Source organism: Chionomys nivalis, chromosome 23, assembly GCF_950005125.1.
Source record: "Chionomys nivalis chromosome 23, mChiNiv1.1, whole genome shotgun sequence".
Lineage (NCBI taxonomy): Eukaryota > Metazoa > Chordata > Mammalia > Rodentia > Cricetidae > Chionomys > Chionomys nivalis.
In genome coordinates, this window is record NC_080108.1 from 38755792 (window position 1) to 38774469 (window position 18678).

The window sequence follows — 18678 nt, forward strand, 5'->3', positions numbered from 1 at the left end:
CCAGGGTGATCTTCTGCCCTTGAAGGTAAACCTCTCCCTTTGTGGGTGACCCTCCCTTTTATTATACCTGGCTGCAAAGGGGCTTGAAGGGGAGTAGAAGGCTAAACCTGGAAAGAAATAACAGAGAAAATGATAAGATTCTGGCAAGGGCTTTGGGATTGCTGATTGAATGCCCTTAGGCTAGGCACATCCACAGTGCTGTGGGAATGTGGCTGTCAGCACAGCCACCTGAATACCCTAGGCCAGGCCTCAAGTGTTCAGGACAGCAGAGGGGTGTGTGCTGTCAAAGACCCAGTGTCAACGTGTGTCCTCACTTCCTACAGCTGTGTGACCATAGCTATGTTAGTCTTTCAAAGTTCTAGATGAGTTTACAAATAAAACAGAAGGCCTGGTCCCCACTTTGAAGGAGCTTTACTTCATTTTCGGGTACAAGACATATATGTATGAAGCAGGTGGGGAAGCCACCCAAATTCTGATGGGAGATGAGGTAGACCTTCACAGAGGACTGAGTTTGCAGCTTGAAATAAGCAGGGAGACTGCCAGAGGCTGGAGGGCTTGATCAGTGCCCTCCGAGGTCAGAAAGAAGAAAATGGAATGTTCTGACACCCATCAGGTGCCCTTGCCTTTCTGGGCACTCTGCTAGGGGGTGTCTCACTTTCTGGCCCCACTGCTCCCTCAAACAGCCTGTCAGACCCTTGGGGTTTGCAGGTTAAAAAATGGGAGCAGGGATGAAGTCACCGCTGCTTCCCTGCTGCTCAGCTCTGTGCTCAACCCTCACCTGAGCTTTCCCTCTCCAGACACACCATGATTGAAGACAAGGAGAACAAAGACCGTTCCTCAGAAAGGAGCAGAGTGGCTCTCATTTTGTCCTTAAAGAATGAAGTCGGAGGACTCATAAAAGCACTGAAAATCTTCCAGGTATGGCTTTCCCGTAAAACCCACCTGAAAACCAGTTTCTGAAATACTATTGAGAGTGTAGGGTTCTCTCAGTCAGGTCTTCAGAGATGGCCTTCAGAAGTCTCTTTTAAAATTGATTTTTATTGAGCTCTACATTTTCCTTTGCTCCCCTCCCTGCCTCTCCCCTCCCCCCTTCAACCCTCTCCAAAGGTCCCCATGCTCCCAATTTACTCAGGGGATCTTGTATTTTTCTACTTTCTACTTCCCATGTAGATTAGATCTATGTAAGTTTCTCTTAGTGTCCGCATTGTTATCTAAGTTCTCTGGGATTGTGATTTGTAGGCTGTTTTACTTTGCTTTATGTTTAAAAACCACCTATGAGTGAGTACATGTGATAATTGTCTTTCTGGGTCTGGGTTACCTCACTCAAAATAAAGTTTTCTAGCTCCACCCATTTGCCTGCAAAATTCAAAATGTCATTATTTTTTTCTGCTGTGTAGTTCTCCATTGTGTAAATGTACCACATTTTCCTTATCCATTCTTCAGTAGAAGGGCATTTAGGTTGTTTCCAGGTTCTGGCTATGACAAACAAAGCTGCTATGAACATAGTTGAGCACATGTCCTTGTGGCACGATTGAACAATCTTTGAATATATACACAAAAGTGGTATTACTGGGTCTTGAGGAAGGTTGCTTCCTAATTTTCTGAGAAATCACCACACTGACATCCAAAGGGGTTGTACCAGCTTGCATTCTCACCAGCAATGCAGGAGTGTTCCCTTTTTCCCACAACCTCTCCAGCATAAGCCATCATCAGTGTTTTTGATCTTGGCCGTTCTTACAGGTGTAAGATGGAATCTCAGAGTTGTTTTGATTTGCATTTCTCTGATGACTAAGGATGTTGAACATTTCCTTAAGTGTCTTTCAGCCATTTCAGATTCCTCTGTTGAGAGTTCTCTGTTTAGGTCTATACTCCATTTTTTTTTATTAACCACTTACTTTACCTAAGTGTTGTTCAGGGAGTGGAGACACAGCTCAACAGGTAAAATCGCTTTCTGTTCTTGCAGAAGACACAGGTTCAGTTCCTAGCACCCATACCAGACAGCTCACAGCTATCTCTAACTCTAGTTCCAGGGGATCTGATGTCCTCTTCTGGACACTGCACACCTCTGATGCACAACACTCAGAGCGATATATAAAATAGATAAAATATTGTACAGTTCTAAGAAATGGGTAAGAAATACAACAGCCTAGGAAAGAATAGACACAGATAGCTAAGAAGGAGATCGGGGGAGGAGTCACTGCATAAATTTGAGAAATTTCAACTCAATAAAATGTTTTACACCTAATGAAATGCCTAACCTGTAATATTGATATTATTTAATGATATGCTAAATATTTTCAGGTGACAAGGTAGCAAGAATTCTGCAGTTATGTCATTTCCTACTTTCAGAGCCTTAGTACACATTGTCCTCAATGCAGCATAGGGAGACTGAGGGCTAATGTGCATTTAAGAGCCTTAAAATGTTCCTATTTAAAGTTTCCTTTTTATTTGCTGTGCATGTGTGCGTGTGTGCGTGTGTGTGGTATAGGTGTGTGTGGTGTATATACACATGTGCAGAGGCCACTGGAGGATGTCAGGTGTCGTTCTTTGTCATTCTCTGCCTTATTCCTTTGGGACAGGGTCTCTCATTGGGCCTGGATCTAGGCTGGCCGCCAACAAGCCCCAGAGATTCCCATCTGAAACCCCACAGTGTGGGGGTTGCTGACAAGTGGCTGCGCCCAGCTTTTTATGTGGGTATTGGGGATTCAAACTCAGATCCTCATGTTTGTGCAGCAGACACTTTCACGCACCGAGCCATCACCCAGCCCCTCTCCCACAGTTCTCCTGATGAAATATGGGTGAGTCAGGCAGAGCACACATGTTGATGGAACACTTACTGTGTGCAGGCTACTGGACTCTACACTAAGCGTGTGGGTCTGAAGAAACCAGACATGCTGCCTTTCTTCACAGAGAGTATGATCTGGAGAAAGAGGCAGACATTAAGCACTTTAGTAAGCACAACACACTCACTTACATACACACATAAAGAGAGATACCAGGTGCAGTAACCTCACTGACACTGGAGACTCTAACACAGTTTAAGGACACAGGAACACAAAAAATGATTTCAATTTCTAACAAACTGTGTGAACAGGCTATGTTATGGTGCTTGCTCACCACATGACTGGGCAGGTTCTAGAACAGACTGCGTGTATACAAAACCCTTATGAGCTGGGTGGTCATTGAAGTTAATCTCTCTGCATGTCTTGATAAGAGAGAGCACTGCCTACCTCATGTCATTAAGATAGTTAAACTGTTCAAAGTAAACGGTCAATAAATGTTGACTATCATTAGAGAACAGGGTTGTCTCCATGACTATCAGCCATTCAAAGACTAAACATTTGCATGCAGACACTGCTCTAGAGGAGCATGAGAGAAGGATCCTGCCACATGGCAGAGCCTCAGCCACCTCTTCAACCTGTTGCTGTCTTCCTTCTTTAGTGATGAGCTATAAAAGACAAGCTTTCTACTGTTCCCTCCTTGCACTGTGAATTAGCTTGTTCTCAGTGTGAACAATGATATTGATACCATCTCCCTTTGTTCTTTTACCCTTTCCTCCCCAAATTTAATACTATATTATTATTATTATTATTAATTATTGACATACTAGGAGTTAAACTGAGGGCTTTGAGCATGCTGCATGAGGGCTCTGTCTCTCAGGTGTATCCTCAGCTCTGTTTACTTATTATTTTGAGAGAAAGTCTCGTTATTCAGGCTATCCTCAAGCCCATGATCCCCCTGCCTCAGTCTTCCAAGCAGCTAGGATTGCAGGACTATACCAACAAGCCTGGCTTATATTGTTATTTGTGTTGCAATTACCTCTGGACCTCTGAAGTATATACCTTTATTTCTTCTTCCATCACCTTTCATTTTTATTTATTGTTAGGGTTTCTGTACGTGATTAAAAACTCAACATACTGCATTATAAAGAAAGTACCAGTCTTCTGCTCTGTAGTTTAGACTGACCTGGAACTTCTTCAGCCTCCTGAGCGCTGTGCCTGCAGGTGTGAATCTGGCTCATTCTTAAATGTTGCCCGATTTCTCAGAGAGCCTCGGGTGTAGAGCATGGCAGACGCTTTCTCCACGGAGTCTTCTCCCCAGCCCCGTATGGTTTCCTAGCTTGGCCTCCCTTTTGCCGTCTTCATTTCCGTTCCCTCCTCAGGTGCACTGCCACTGCTTCTGTTCCCTTGGCCTCACGCTTTTGTCTCTCCGATGGGTTTCTGTGCATCTAAACCTGCTGCGTGTGTTTCCTTGTGCTCTCCAACTAGGCGCTAGATGGTGATTGGTCCCCATGTTTGGCTTTTGTGTCTGACGTGCTTTTTCCTCAGATACTCAAATGCTGTCCCCTGAGGCTTGCACATGTGGTACTCAGATCTCAGACTGACAGGGAAAGGGATGGGAAGAAGCAGTCTGCTTCACCGGTTACCATGGCTGTCATATCATTTTGACATACATGAAATTTTCAAAGAAAACCTCTGTTTTTAAAAAGTAACAATAACATCACATTCTGAAAACTAATTTTATTGAGAGAATTTCTCCAAGATTCTTTCATCCAGGCAATTTGATGTTTGAAATTTTTTAAAAATTTTTATTTGTTCTTAAATGTTTACTCTCTCTCTCTGTGTCTCTCTTTCTGTGTCTCTTTCTCTCTCTCTCTCTCTCTGTCTCTCTCTCTCTCTCGTGTGTGGGGGCTGTGTGAATGTGGAGGTTGGTGTGAGGAGTCAGTTCTCTCCTTCCACTTTGTGGGGTCCTGGGTTTGAACTCAGGTCCTCAGGCTTGGTGGCAAACACATTGACTCACTGAGTCATTTTGTTGGCCCATGTTTTAACTTTTTTTGAGAAAGAGACTATGGGAGCTAGAAATTTAGTTTAGTGGTAGATTGTAAAATGTACAAGGTCCTGGGTTCAGTACTTGGCTCTGACTGAACACACATACGCACAGGGACACACACACACACGGAGAGAGAGAGAGAGAGAGAGAGAGAGAGAGAGAGAGAGAGAGAGAGAGAGAAAGAAAGAAAGAGAGAGAGACTATGTAGCCAGGGTAGCCTCAAAACCACTATGTAGTTGAAGAAGACCTTGAACTCAGGATACTTCTATTTCTTGAGTGTTGGAACTCTAGGCATGCGCCATCACAGCTCAGCACTTGGTGCTTAGATCTTAGTTCTAGCCAACCCTGGCCGTATGGACGGCCTCCTGTGGTTGTCACTTCACTGGCTTTTAAAGGGTGTGATGAGTTTCCACACTTTCATTTAATCTTACATGTTGCAGCAGGGAATTATTTTGCCATTAGTAGCACTAAACCCACCTTCATCCCCCATTTGGGCTAATTCTGATAAATGTTAAATTGTTTTTGTGCTAATGAAAGTATTCTCCTTGGGCTGGAGAGATGGCTCAGCGGTTAAGAGCATTGCCTGCTCTTCCAAAGGTTCTGAGTTCAATTCTCAGCAACCACATGGTAGCTTCACAACCAACTGTAATAAGGTGTGGTGGCCTCTTCTGGCCTGCAGACATACACACACAGATAGAATATTGTATACATAATAAATAAATAAATATTTTTAAAAAGATTGCCCAGATGTTATAAAAAAAGAAAGCATTCCCCTCAACAATCATCAGCAACCCAGGTGTGTCCACTCAATCTTTACCCTCTGTTTTACACAGGAGAAGCACGTGAACCTGCTACATATCGAGTCCCGGAAATCAAATCGAAGGAATTCAGAGTTGGAGATTTTTGTTGACTGTGACATCAGCAGAGAACAGCTGAATGACATCTTTCCCCTGCTGAAGTCCCACAGCACCGTCCTCTCTGTGGATCCCCCAGATCAGCTCGCTGGGAAGGAAGATGGTATGTTTGAGAGGGCAAAGCTCCACCTCCAAGAGCAAGCTCTCGATATCTGCCCAGCCTCCTCTTCATCTTGAGGACAAGGAGACAAAGACAACTCTGTCTTTTGAAAGTCCTCATAGTATGGTAGTGAAGGAAACACAATGGCAACCGAGCAGAATTCTAGGGGGGAATCATGAGGCAGCATTTTACGGAGGATGGAAGATAAAGGAGCCTTGAACACGAGAAGGGTGGGCTAGAGGTTGTTGCTCTCTCTTAGCTCCTCAAGCACTTCCAGATTCCACAACCCTGGTCTCCCCTCCCCTCACTCTTCATGGGTCTCTCGGGTGCCTTAATTGTCTTTAGTGCCAGACAATGAAGTGGATATTTGAATTTGGGGGAACGTTGGCAATGTTTGACATCTGAGATCTGAAACTTACTATACACCAGGTTCCCACCAAAACCTGCTCAGGTGAGATAGAGCCTTCCGAGATTTCAGATGGAAAAGACGGAGGCAAAGGTCTTCATTTCTGACAAGAAATCGTTATAACTTAGTTAAAACAAAAGACAAATGGATTCATTTTGTTACTTTGGATTCAGTAGCGTCTCTTCAAATTACATCACAATCTTTGGAGTGTGACCAGGGCTGCTGTTCATATGACTTCATGTTCTTGTTGAACTGGATTCACCTCCATTTCTGGCTGGCAGGGAGCAGCTTCCTTGAGTCCCTGAGCTCTCTTCTTAAACAGGAAGGACAAAGCACTGAAGAAGGGCTGACTTCCATGTTCCCCCTCCCACTGGCCATGCTTGCCTTGGGTAGGCTGCCTTGGCATCTGCAATCTGCTGAACTCACCTACACAGCAAAGAGTTTTCTAGAATGCTAGATGGTTCCTTTGATATTTAATGTACACCAACTCAGGTCAGATCACACACACACACACCCCAGGTAACTTATGACTCCAGTTCCAGAGGATCCTACACCTCTGGCCTTCTTAGCACCAAATACTCATATGTAGGCATGCATGCACACACATATACTGAATTAAAAATAGTTAAATAAAAACTTTTCCAGACAGGGTTTCTCTGTGTAGCCCTGACTGTCCTGGCACTCCTCTGTAGACCAGAATGGCCTCAAACTCACAGAGATCTTCCTGCCTCTGGATCCAGAGTGCTGGGTTTAAAGGCATGTGCCACCACCTCTGGCAATTTTTTTACATCTAGAAATTAGATATTTGGACATGATACCCTACTCCAAACAAACACTGCTATTAAAAGCCTTTCCAGGACTTGCATGCTGGTCTGTAGAGTTGCATTATCCTAGCCTGCCTCCATAGGACGATTATATATGTGAGTTAAAACATTTAAACATTTGGTTTGTTGCTTAAGAACAGTATTCTTAGCACTTGGGAAATCAACCTGAAGATTAATTTTTTTAAGAAAGTAAAGCTAATGAGTTTAATTACAATATAGTTCCTAGGAATAGAGCAGTTCACTTGTTTTATTATTTCTCATCAACATACAACTGCACTTTCCTGAACGTCCCTTTGGCTCAGATTACCTCCTCAAGCCTCAGTGGCTTTGGGATTTTATTTTGCAGTTATGGAGACTGTTCCTTGGTTCCCAAAGAAGATTTCTGACCTGGACTTCTGTGCCAACAGAGTGCTGATGTATGGGTCTGAACTCGATGCAGACCATCCTGTAAGTTATCTTCGGTAAAAATACTTTAAAGCAAACCAAAATATTAAGGACAATTTAAAAGCTTAAACATTGATTTATTTATTATAGTTTTATGTGTGTGGGGTGTTTTTCCCTGCATGTATGTATGTGCCTGAAAGCCAGAAGAGGGCACTGGATCCTCTGGAACTTGAGTTATGCATGGTTGTGAGACACCACGTGTGTACTGGAACCAGACCCTGGATCCTCGAGAACAGTCAGTGTTCTTAAAGGCCAAGTCATCTCCCTACGACTAGGGGTAACTACTGTTTTTCAGACAAGTTAATAGCATATATTAACTATACAAAATACTGAGTTTCATTGTGATATTTCATACATATATAAGATATTTTGACTATACTCACTTCAATTGCCCTGTTCTGTTCCTTCCCCCAAATAACAAGGCCAACTTGATTGTGGGAAAATCCTTTTTCTTAACTAAATAGAATTTGTTGGGATTGGGATTTCAGGGAGCAGGAGCAGTTCTCCCCAGAGGTAGCAGTGAGCCAGCAGACAGGAAAGTATCCAGCTCACTGGCTCCGAGATCTGCCCTGTTTCTAGCATTCCGTTATAAAGCCATGCCCAGAGCCGCGCAGCTGAGTGTGTTTGTAGTCAGTTCCTTCTGAAACGGGCCTGGGTGTTTGACATGCGCTAAAGGGGGTCAGAAAAACCCCTACCACCATGCTGCCCAGTTTGACTGATTAGGCGGTTGGTGACCCGAGAAGTTGTTCCCTTGGAGAACTTCACAGCACAGCCACGAGCTCAAGAGTTGGAACCCAGAGCACTGGACTTGTGTTTGATTCTCTGGCTTCTAGGGAGGGAAGAAGAGAGAATGCAATTGTGGAGTCTCACAGATCTGGCCTGCACATTAGCGCCTCCTGCTTTCTAAGCTGCCTGAATGTGGTCATGTAGCATCACTTTAGATAGCCTCCAGAGGACCCATCTGGTTGCCAGACAATCTTACCAAGTAGCTATTTGCAGTGAAGTGGGCTGCTCACCCTTAAGAAGATTGCAGCCTAGTTGAGGACGAGCATGTCTTAACGTATTGCAAGATAAAAATGTACAAAATGTGCCAGAGGACATTAGCAAGTCGAACATACACCAGAGAGCAAATGCTTCTGGCTGAAGACATCAGAGAAAGGTGACATTTCCACTGGATCCCAAAAGATTTCAGCAGGTGAGAGATGGAAAAAAAGACAGCGGGGTGGGGGCAAGGCACAATGTGAGCAAAGGCTCTGAGGTGAGGTGAGAACCCCTGGGGCGTGTTAATAGAAAGGCGAGTACCAGTTTTACACGCTGTCTACTGCTAAGGATGTTCGCCTCCTTCATACTTTTAAATTTGTTTCTAATTTATCATGACTGCCACATCATCCAGTAGTTTCCCTGCCTCCAGCCTTGCCACCCTCACACACATGCTTGACGTCATTAGACTGGAAGCCTCACTATGACCATTTTCTCTCCTCTTCCACACATCAACAGTGGTTGGTCCACACAGCATGGTAGACACAGTCCAGTGTCCATCAAACTGACGGGCAGACAGCGAGCGGTAGGCAGATAGGCGTGGACTATTACTGGCCGTGCAAAGGCACAACAGATGGGAACTTGGGGAATCTGAGGCAGGAGGAGCAGCACTCGTTCTAGGTCAGCCTGGGAAACATAGTTAGAATATGACTCACAAAACAAAATGAAGCAGGCACGGAACACCATGCGACAACATGGGTGAGCCGGAGCGAAGCCGCTACAAAAGGCCTCGTGTTTATGATTCCATTTACCTGCAGTGTCTAGAAGAGGTAATTATCAGAGGCAGAGACTAGATTCCTGGCCAGCAGTGGATGAGTTTGGGAGGGGGATGAGGAAGAGATAGCTAGTATGATGTTTTTTTTGGGGGTGACACAATTTTTCTGAAGTCAGTATAGTCTATGACCATACCACCCTGAATACACCCATGAAATTAGTGGGTAAGGATGGACACAGTGACAGATGCTGCTGTCTCAGCCACTTCCAAGCCTGAGAATTACAAGTTTCAAGGTTAGCCTGGGCAACACGGTGAGATGTTGTCTAAAAATAAAAAAAAAAAAAAACAAGCAAAAAATATGATCATGGCTTTTAGTTTCTATGAATGGCTGTCTCATGGCATATGAGCTGTATCTCAGTATAGCTGTTAGTCTAAGAGAACACCAACATAGTTCTCAGGTCAAATCTAAATCCCTGCACATCCCTGTAATCTGCAGGCCCTGAACTAGTCGTCAACACGATCCGTGCACCATACAAGTGCTAGAAGCAGGGCGTGGCTTGCATTTTTTGTATCCTGAGCATGTTTTCCTTCTCTGTGCAAGTTCTTGTGACCCCTCTGTCCTCCACCTTGCTCTCTCCACATGATGGACACAGCTTGGGGGGCTCACTGCTGGGAAGTTTAGTTAAGTCACAATTTTAAGTATTCATTTTGATTTTAGTATTATTTACAGAGTTCTAGGCAGACTCTCTATTGCCAAATTACACCTCAGTCTTTTTATTGCCAATTCTGACCGTAGGTAAACATAACTGAAGGTACCGTCAAGTGATTAGGAGAACAAGTAAGAGAAGAGCTATGTACCTAACTAGGATGGCATTCTCTAGTCGGCCTTCACCTTTGTACTCACTGTGGCATCTTTGTATCCATGAGATGATAAACTGTCATGGAACTACTGACATCAAAATTAAAATGCTCATGTATCTCTAAGCATCATTTGCATGTGGTAACAATTGTGTTGTTCTTCGATATCTCCAGTCAAAACAATGAATTGCTTCCTAAATGTCATTTTCAAGTATTTTTGGTTTCAATACTTAATTACTTTTAATTATCAGGGCTTCAAAGACAATGTCTACCGTAGAAGACGAAAGTATTTTGCAGAGTTGGCTATGAACTACAAACAGTAAGTATATTACAAGCCAACATATCTAACTTTGAGATAACAAAATAATGGAATAAGGTGTGTTTGCATAGTAAGTAGAAAGTCAAGTAAGTGTAACCACCTAACTACAATGCAGAATTCCCTCATCTTGATCTCATAGTGGGGACCCCATTCCCAAGATTGAATTCACAGAAGAAGAGATTAAGACCTGGGGAACTATCTTCCGAGAGCTGAACAAACTCTACCCGACCCACGCCTGCAGGGAGTACCTCAGAAACCTTCCTCTGCTCTCGAAATGCTGTGGCTATCGGGAAGACAACATCCCACAACTGGAAGATGTCTCCAACTTTCTAAAAGGTAGTAGCCAACAGATCTGTGTAAGAGGGTGTTGATCTGCTTCAGCAGGAACAGTGTTGTCTGTGAGGAGTGAATTCTAGTTACGTGGAAGGGCCAGAGTCTTCTAAACTCATCCTGGAGGACTGGATACTTTGGGTGGTAACTTGGAGATGTAGGGACTGTTTACTAAATGTTTAAATATGTTAAATATGGACAAATTAGAACCTGCTTCATATAATAGAGAGATTACTATATATATAATATCTATATTACTATCTACTATATTACTTCTTTTTAAATAAAAAGAAGACCTTATTTAGAAGAGTCATGTGAAAACAGCCTTGCAAAGTTAGATCTCATCAACAAGAATGTCTGTACCAGACCTCTGTACTTGCCTTCAGGGTTGTGTAGAGGAAACAAGGGCATCTGTGCACTCTCTGACGCTGGGTGGTCTCTGACGCTGGGTGGTCTCTGACGCTGGGTGGTCTCTGATGCTGGGTGGTCTCTGATACTGGGTGGTCTCTGATGCTGCGTGGTCTCACTTGGGAACTCAGTACAGTGTCTGTGGGATGCTAGGCAGGAGCTCATCTCTGAGCTGCACCCCTCAGCCCAGAAGTTATGTTTTTGGTTCATATTGTTAATATTTTTTTTCCTGGTATAAAGTGTTGTCTGAGTTTATTACACAGTTAACAAACACCTTCCCATTTATTCAACCCCTTAATTCTCCTTATTTAAAAACCATGCATAAAAGCCTAAAGGAACTGAGTAGGGAAACACAGAATGTTTCCTGAGGACAGGGATAATGTATGTGTTTCTGATGAAAAGCTAAGGTTTGAAACATGGTACAGAAGCACTGCAGGGGTCCTCGCTGGACTCACATCACGGGCGTTGTTCACTCAGGCTTACAGGAAGCATTTTGTAGATATGAAACTGAGAGCTGCCCCTTGGGGTCTGGAGAGGGGCTGGCCACAGAGCCGTGTTCTGTTTCAAAGGCGATGTCAAAGAAAACAAAATTAGAGGAGAGTTCACTTGAAATCTTGATAAGGACACCAATACCGTCCATCATAGTGGTCATTGGACACACGTTGTTTTTTACACTGTAAACACTTAAAATGTACTTGATCAAATTATTAGAGCCTTGGCCACACCAGCCATGTACTAAGTGCTCAGTAGTGACAGATGGCTGTTGAGCCATTGGGCAGGGCAATAGGGAGCATTTCCATCAAGAAATGTAGAAGATTCCATTGGTGGCTTTCTGCCTATCAGAGTGGGGGCGAACTTACAGAACAACTGGATGGATCTGGAGTGCCAGTGTTGTGAGGGTTTAGGGTTAGGTACAAGACAGAGCACGCAATGATCTCCTCAGCTGCTGAAACCCAGTGCCCCTTTTCTAGTACCCAGAAGACAATCTTGGCATTTGGGTGAAAGAGAACCAGCCAGCTTATCTGAAATAAAAAAGAACCATAGAAGATAAAAATGCCTAAAAATCACTTGACTAAAAATGACTATGATTGAAAAAAATACTTTTAAAATGAATTTCTCAAGCACCACACTAAGTAATAGACTTTATTATGATATTGTATGCTTATGTGCCATATGTCTGGAGCCATTGTCCTCTACTGCCCTTCTTCTAATCGGTGCCGACTCTGCTTTCATGCCACATGCATCCCATTATACTCTCTTCCCCCTCGTCCCCTTCCTTAAGATCCCTTCTCCTCCCTCATAATCCCCTTTCAGTTCCATGACCTACCCATACACATGCGCATGCACACACATCCACGCACACACATAGACACACATATATGGGAATTTCGATTTAGGTTCTGCATATAAGAGAAAACATTCAGTATTTGTCTTTCTGAGTCTGGCTCGCTCTTACTACAATGAATTCCAGTTACATCCATTTTCTCACAAATGCTATGCTGCCATTTTTCTTTACGCTGGGATGCGATCCCACTGTGTGTCTGCACTGCTGATGGCCATCTAGGCTGACTCTGCGTGACTAGTGCCGCAGTAAATACAGATGCACAAGTGTCTCTGTGGTGCGCTGACTCGGTGCCTTTTGGAAATATGCTCACGCGTGGTCTGTCTGGGTCATGCAGTCGTTCTGTTCTTAGTTTTGTTTTGTTTCTTCTTGAGAAACTTCCACAATAACTGCCCCAGTAAAATTTCTGCTGTCAGTGTGTAAGAGTCAAACTACCCTGCACATTTGAAGGAGGGCACCAAGTGTGATCTAAGGCCTACTGAGTTCGTGTTTCACCTTTATCATCTCCTGTGCTCTTAGAGCACACTGTTAAGTGTTGTGTACCTTTTACAGCAAAGAGAAAAATCCTTTTGTAAGCGTGCAAGAAGGTGTGGTATGTAAAAGGATCACTGCCTGTTCGTGGGATGTGTTTAATAATGCTTAGCTTCCCATAGCACACACAGGCTACGTTTTAGTTTCCACAGCCCCTTGGAAGTGCTACCTGGTGCCACTGGCCAATGTCAGTGGTCTGTGGCTGAGGTAAACGTTCTCTGTTTTCTCCTTTGTTTTGCAGAATGTACAGGGTTTTCCATCCGCCCTGTGGCTGGTTACCTCTCACCGAGAGACTTCCTGTCAGGGTTAGCCTTTCGAGTCTTTCACTGCACTCAGTATGTGAGACACAGTTCAGATCCCCTCTATACTCCAGAGCCGTAAGTACTCAAGTCATTCATCCATCAAGTAGTTTATAGTAATGGTGCCCACTTCACAGAGCATCTTGTGAGTGTTCAGTGAATCAGCCTATGTCAAGCCTTTAGGATAGTGACCGGCATTAAAGCATACTCCATAACAACCAGTTATTAGTAATATTAATAATTATTATTATGTTATTTGTCAAATCGTTAGATGCCAGGTACAGTTCTGTGCACAAGGGGTGTAAAAATCAGATAAAATTATTGTCTTCATAAAGTTTTATTTTGGGGAATATACAAATGATAAATAAGTAAATGTAGTATGTTTCATGTCAGATGATGGTGTGTGCCATGGGGAAAAAAATAAAACTAGGAAAGAAAGGATACAGGCATGTATGTGGGAGTTGCTTTGGGAAGTGTGATCAGATAGGGCCTTTATTGAGGAAGCGTGGCAGTAGAGAATAGATTTAAGTGGGGGACTTGAGATGTCAGCGGAAGCATGTTGAGAAGACAAGATTTGGAATCAATGGCATTTTTGTATTCAGTTAATATCCCTTATGATCTATCACTTCTGATCAACTAGAGTAAGAGCAAGGTTGACTTTGGGTTGGATTCAACAGTAGTTTATGCATTTGTGCCAAGCATCACAGCGTGACAGATTGTGTCTCCATTTCAGAGATACCTGCCATGAACTCTTAGGTCATGTTCCTCTCTTGGCTGAACCCAGTTTTGCTCAATTCTCCCAAGAAATTGGCCTGGCTTCGCTTGGAGCTTCAGAGGAAACTGTTCAAAAACTGGCAACGGTATATATCTGGAAAATGCTGTATAGTCCACCGGGTGCAGTTGGGAGTATTTGGGTAGTTTGAAGTCCATGTTCAAGGTAGCGATTAGAAAATTTGTTTTTGCTTTAAATGTTTATTAATTTAAATAATGTTAAATGAAGTTATAAAAACTTAAGGTTTCTCCAAAAGAAACACAACATTAAAACAAAGACAGAAAAGCACAAGATTGCTTTAATATACTAATTTTTAGATTAAAAAGTGAGTGATGTCTTATGAACCAGGGAAGGAAGGACATTTTAGGATGAGGCTTAAGACAGATGAATATAGGCTTGGCAGCACTGGGAGATACCTGAAAGTGGAGAAGGGTTGAAAATAGACTCACTGGTTATGAATTTGTGGTGTAGGGATGTTAGGCGTCCCTGAGACCTTTTGTGGAGTCCTTGAGGACAAAATTATTCATAAGTAAAAGACACATGGTGTATTTTTAATGTGACAGACAGGGCTCAGATGAACATTGAGTCTGAACTTTAAGTGACCGCCATATGCTATGTTAAAGAATGTGCACATTTCTTTGAAGAGGGGGCCAAATGCCTGCCCTTTTCTAACTGCTTAACTGCGTAAAGCTGTTCATATACTTGAACCAAATGCAGAAGCAGACATGGCAATCCATCCGCCTCCCATCAGACATTAAATACTGTCTAGCCAGACACGGACAAGACGTGAACAGATGGGTTTAGCTGACTCAGTCCCTCCACACTGTGAATCCATAGGATTGTAACTGTCAAAACCAGGGTCAGCGAGATGCTCAGTGCCCCCAAGCCTGATGACCTGAGTTTAATCCCATGGTGGAAGGAAGGAGCTTGCCCCACAAGTGTCCTCTGACTTTTCACAGGCATGTGTGTGCGTGTATGAACATGTACATACACACACACACATGCAAATAAATGTAAAAGAAATTAAAGTTAAAAAGATGCTGGCTACATAGTTGGGAGCATTCTTCCTACTCTTCCAGAGGACTCGGGTTTGGTTCCTCTAACTCCAGCTCCAGGGGATCCCATGCCCTCTTCTGGCCTTTGTAGGTGCCCGTACACATACATATTTTACATAGGTAAAAATAAATTTAAAAGATGAATAACAATTATAAAAATGCTAGTCTTTTGTTACTTTTTGTTTTGTAAAATATACTTTTGTTAAGTGTTACTTATGTAGCCACACAGTGGGTTTACCACATTTAAAACAGATTTTTAAGCACCTTAATTGTTTCTTGGTTTTAACTTTAATATGGTCAGTATAACTAGGGGTAACACATACACACAGAGAGATCTTTGAAGTCCTCAGTAATTTTCAACCCTGTATTAGAGTCTTTACCCCAAGTTTAGAAAGTCCTGGTGCACAACAGGGCCAGATTGTGGAAAGACTTGGGGCCTAGGCTGGAAGTCCTGGGCTTGATTCTGGGTGTACTTTGGGCCGGTGACTAAGAACTGGAATTTCTTTAGAGTGAGATGTTCAGGGTGTGAGCGTGATGTTGGCATCCTTTTGCAGTGCTACTTTTTCACTGTGGAGTTTGGTCTGTGCAAACAAGATGGACAGCTGAGAGTCTTTGGCGCCGGCTTGCTTTCTTCCATCAGCGAGCTCAAGGTAAGAGACATCTGACTTTGCACATAACTGTGTCCACCAACACATTCAACATGTCTGGAGGCAGAGCTTGCATCTGACAAGCCTTTACTATGGCAAATTTCTAGAAAAAATGTGTCTTTTAAGTAGAAAGTGTTTTAAAGCTTTAAACAAATTTCTGGGATGCAAGCAGTAAATTCTGAACCAAGTAGGGAAGTGAGACCTGCTTGCCAAAGAGAGCTACGAGAGAGCTCTGTGCAGTGAGCCTTGGGACAAGCGCTGTCCAAGGTACTGTGCTAAAGGAGGCTGCTCTGTGGTGGTGGGTAGAAGTGTGAACGTGACCAGTGGAGGTAGACAGTAGGTGTCATAATGCATATGTAAATAAACAAATAAATAAAGATACTTGGGTCCCTCCTATGTGGTGAAGAAAGTTGAAATAAAACCCTTGAGATGGTTTTGAGTCATTCGTGGGGAACAGCAAGCGTCTTTTGGGTTAGACTGGATGAAGCAGCAATGTAGTGAGACAGTCTGGGGTTACAGACAGGTCCCTTGCATAACTCGGTTGCTGCAGTCATGGATTCTATGGAGATAGAGGCAGTATTTGATCACCATGCTTTGTCCCCCAGCATGCGCTTTCTGGACATGCCAAAGTTAAGCCCTTTGATCCCAAGGTTGCCTGCAAGCAGGAGTGTCTCATCACAACCTTCCAGGATGTCTACTTTGTATCTGAGAGCTTTGAAGACGCAAAGGAGAAGATGAGGTAAAATCTATCCCCCTCAAGCTTCCATTTGCTGCAAAAATAATGTCCAAAGATACAATAATCACAGGTATAAGCAAGTAGGTAATTGGATGCCCACCAGGAGCTTTCTACCTAAGACATATCTGTTGTTTAGAATAGGTTGAATATCATGTGTTAAGTAGTTGCATATGGGAATGGGATACATTGAGAGACTGGCTCCTCCCCATTCCTTCCCAGCAGAATTTATAGTTCAGCATGGACAAGTAACTATAGACACAATACTGAGTAATAGGAAAGTGATGAGAATAGAGACAGAGAGGAAACACTGTCTTGCCTCCATTGGTCTCCTCTCCAGCTGGAGAAGCACAGAAATCTTGGAGGCAAGTGAGACAGATGGAAGACTAGTTAGAACTGAGACGTGTCAGGTTTTAGGCTGAAATGGCATGGAGAAAGAAAGAGTGATAGAAGTGCATGGGGCTATTTCATTGCAGTCAGATCTCCTGCCTTGTCATCAGGAAAGCATGCTGTCCCGTGGGGAGAGCTGGAACACAGCCACTTCAGATAATTTTGAACTCCAGAAGAAAGGAAAATCTGGGCTGAGATAGAGGTAGCAGGGAGGAAGTGACCGTGGAAGCAGGATCCAGAAAATAGCATGCAATTGAGGAAGTCAGGAAGCCACACTGTGAGGACAGGGGGTTGCAGGGTTGAAGACCATGCTTATCTTCTAGGAGCTTGCTATGCACAAAATCAAATAACAATAGCAGCTGTGCTTTCTCTAGCACAGATGGCATCCTTAGGCAAAGCTGCAGTGGTCTCCACTGAGGAGACCAGATGGATGGGAGCCTGGATTCTAGTACCCAAGCATGTACACTTGTTCCAAGCTGTGCAGTTATCCTTTGGGGTTTTGAGCATGATTGTTCTGTAGGGTACCAAGGAAGAGGTTCGAATGTTGAATTGATAAAGGAGACAGATTTTAAACCATGAGGAAAGGGTGGGGGGATTAAAGTCACTTGAGAGGAAGCTAGAAACCTAAGCTGAAAAAAAATTACCCAAGTATGGGAAGCTAGGTCTCTCTCTCTCTCCTCCCTCCCCATCCTGTTCCCCTCTTTTTATTATGTAAAGCATAGATGAGGAGTGTCTTACTTTGTGGCTCAGTATTACCATTATCTTCTGAATACTGACAGATAAAGCTACTGTGGGTGATGCCCTTAGTGAAGTCAAGAGGTCAAGAGATGGGCTGTAGATCACTTCCATGACATAAGACATGGGATTAGTGCTCAGTATGGGAGAATGGAGAGGGGGAAGAGGGAGAGGGAGAAGGAGGGATCGAGCTTTCCCTCCAAGGCCACAGTAGATGGTGTTGAGGTCCCTGATGTCAGGACAGAGAAAGCAGGTGTGTGTGTGTGTGTGTGTGTGTGTGTGTGTGTCCAGGTCTTCTGTCCTCTGTTAGGGTTTTGTCACTCACACTCATAGAAATTAACACTCCCTTACTTGTTGTCTTAAATAGAGAATTTACCAAAACCATGAAGCGCCCATTTGGAGTGAAGTACAATCCATATACTCAGAGTGTTCAGGTTCTGAGAGACACCAAGAGCATAACCAGCGCTGTGAATGAGTTGCGGTATGACCTCGATGTCATCAGCGATGCCCTTGCTCGGGTCAGCAGGCGGCCCAGTGTGTGATTGTCTCCAGTCCGAATCCAGAAAGTCAGTGAGCTTCAGTTCAGAGCCAGGGCCATCTCTAGCTTCCCTCGAAGATCTGCTTGAGGAGGACACCAGCTCCCAGCTCGACAAAATTTCTCATCCCTCTCTCTAATAAATCACCCACTGTCTCTAAAAATGCACATCTGGATGCTTTAGCCACTGCTAACAACAACAACAACTTCAACAACATCTTCTTCTTCTTCTTCTTCTTCTTCTTCTTCTTCTTCTTCTTCTTCTTCTTCTTCTTCTTCTTCTTCTTCTCCTCCTCCTCCTCCTCCTCCTCCTCCTCCTCCTCCTCCTCCTCCTCCTCCTCCTCCTCCTCCTCCTCCTCCTCCTCCTCTTCTTCTTCTTCTTCTTCTTCTTCTTCTTCTTCTTCTTCTTCTTCTTCTTCTTCTCTTGTCTTTTGGCATCTGCTTAGGGAAATA

General features: G+C 43.6%; 1 protein-coding gene across 1 annotated transcript; it reads left to right on the forward strand.

Annotated features, from left to right (window-relative positions):
* The first annotated feature begins 804 nt into the window (after nucleotides 1-804).
* Nucleotides 805-18232, forward strand: Tph1 (tryptophan hydroxylase 1). Its single transcript, XM_057756415.1, has 10 exons — nucleotides 805-918; nucleotides 5664-5847; nucleotides 7421-7521; nucleotides 10381-10448; nucleotides 10588-10784; nucleotides 13301-13436; nucleotides 14092-14218; nucleotides 15740-15835; nucleotides 16438-16571; nucleotides 18058-18232. The coding sequence occupies exons 1-10, from the start codon at nucleotides 805-807 to the stop codon at nucleotides 18230-18232; spliced, it is 1332 nt and encodes a 443-aa protein (XP_057612398.1).
* The last annotated feature ends 446 nt before the right edge of the window (nucleotides 18233-18678 follow it).

Excerpts from the sequence above, each read along its gene's own strand:
- Tph1 (XM_057756415.1), top strand. The coding sequence starts at position 805 with ATGATTGAAGACAAGGAGAACAAAGACCGTTCCTCAGAAAGGAGCAGA. Across the intron at positions 10,785-13,300 it reads TGTCTCCAACTTTCTAAAAG|AATGTACAGGGTTTTCCATC; the intron begins GTAGTAGCCAAC and ends TTTGTTTTGCAG. Across the intron at positions 13,437-14,091 it reads CCCCTCTATACTCCAGAGCC|AGATACCTGCCATGAACTCT; the intron begins GTAAGTACTCAA and ends TCTCCATTTCAG.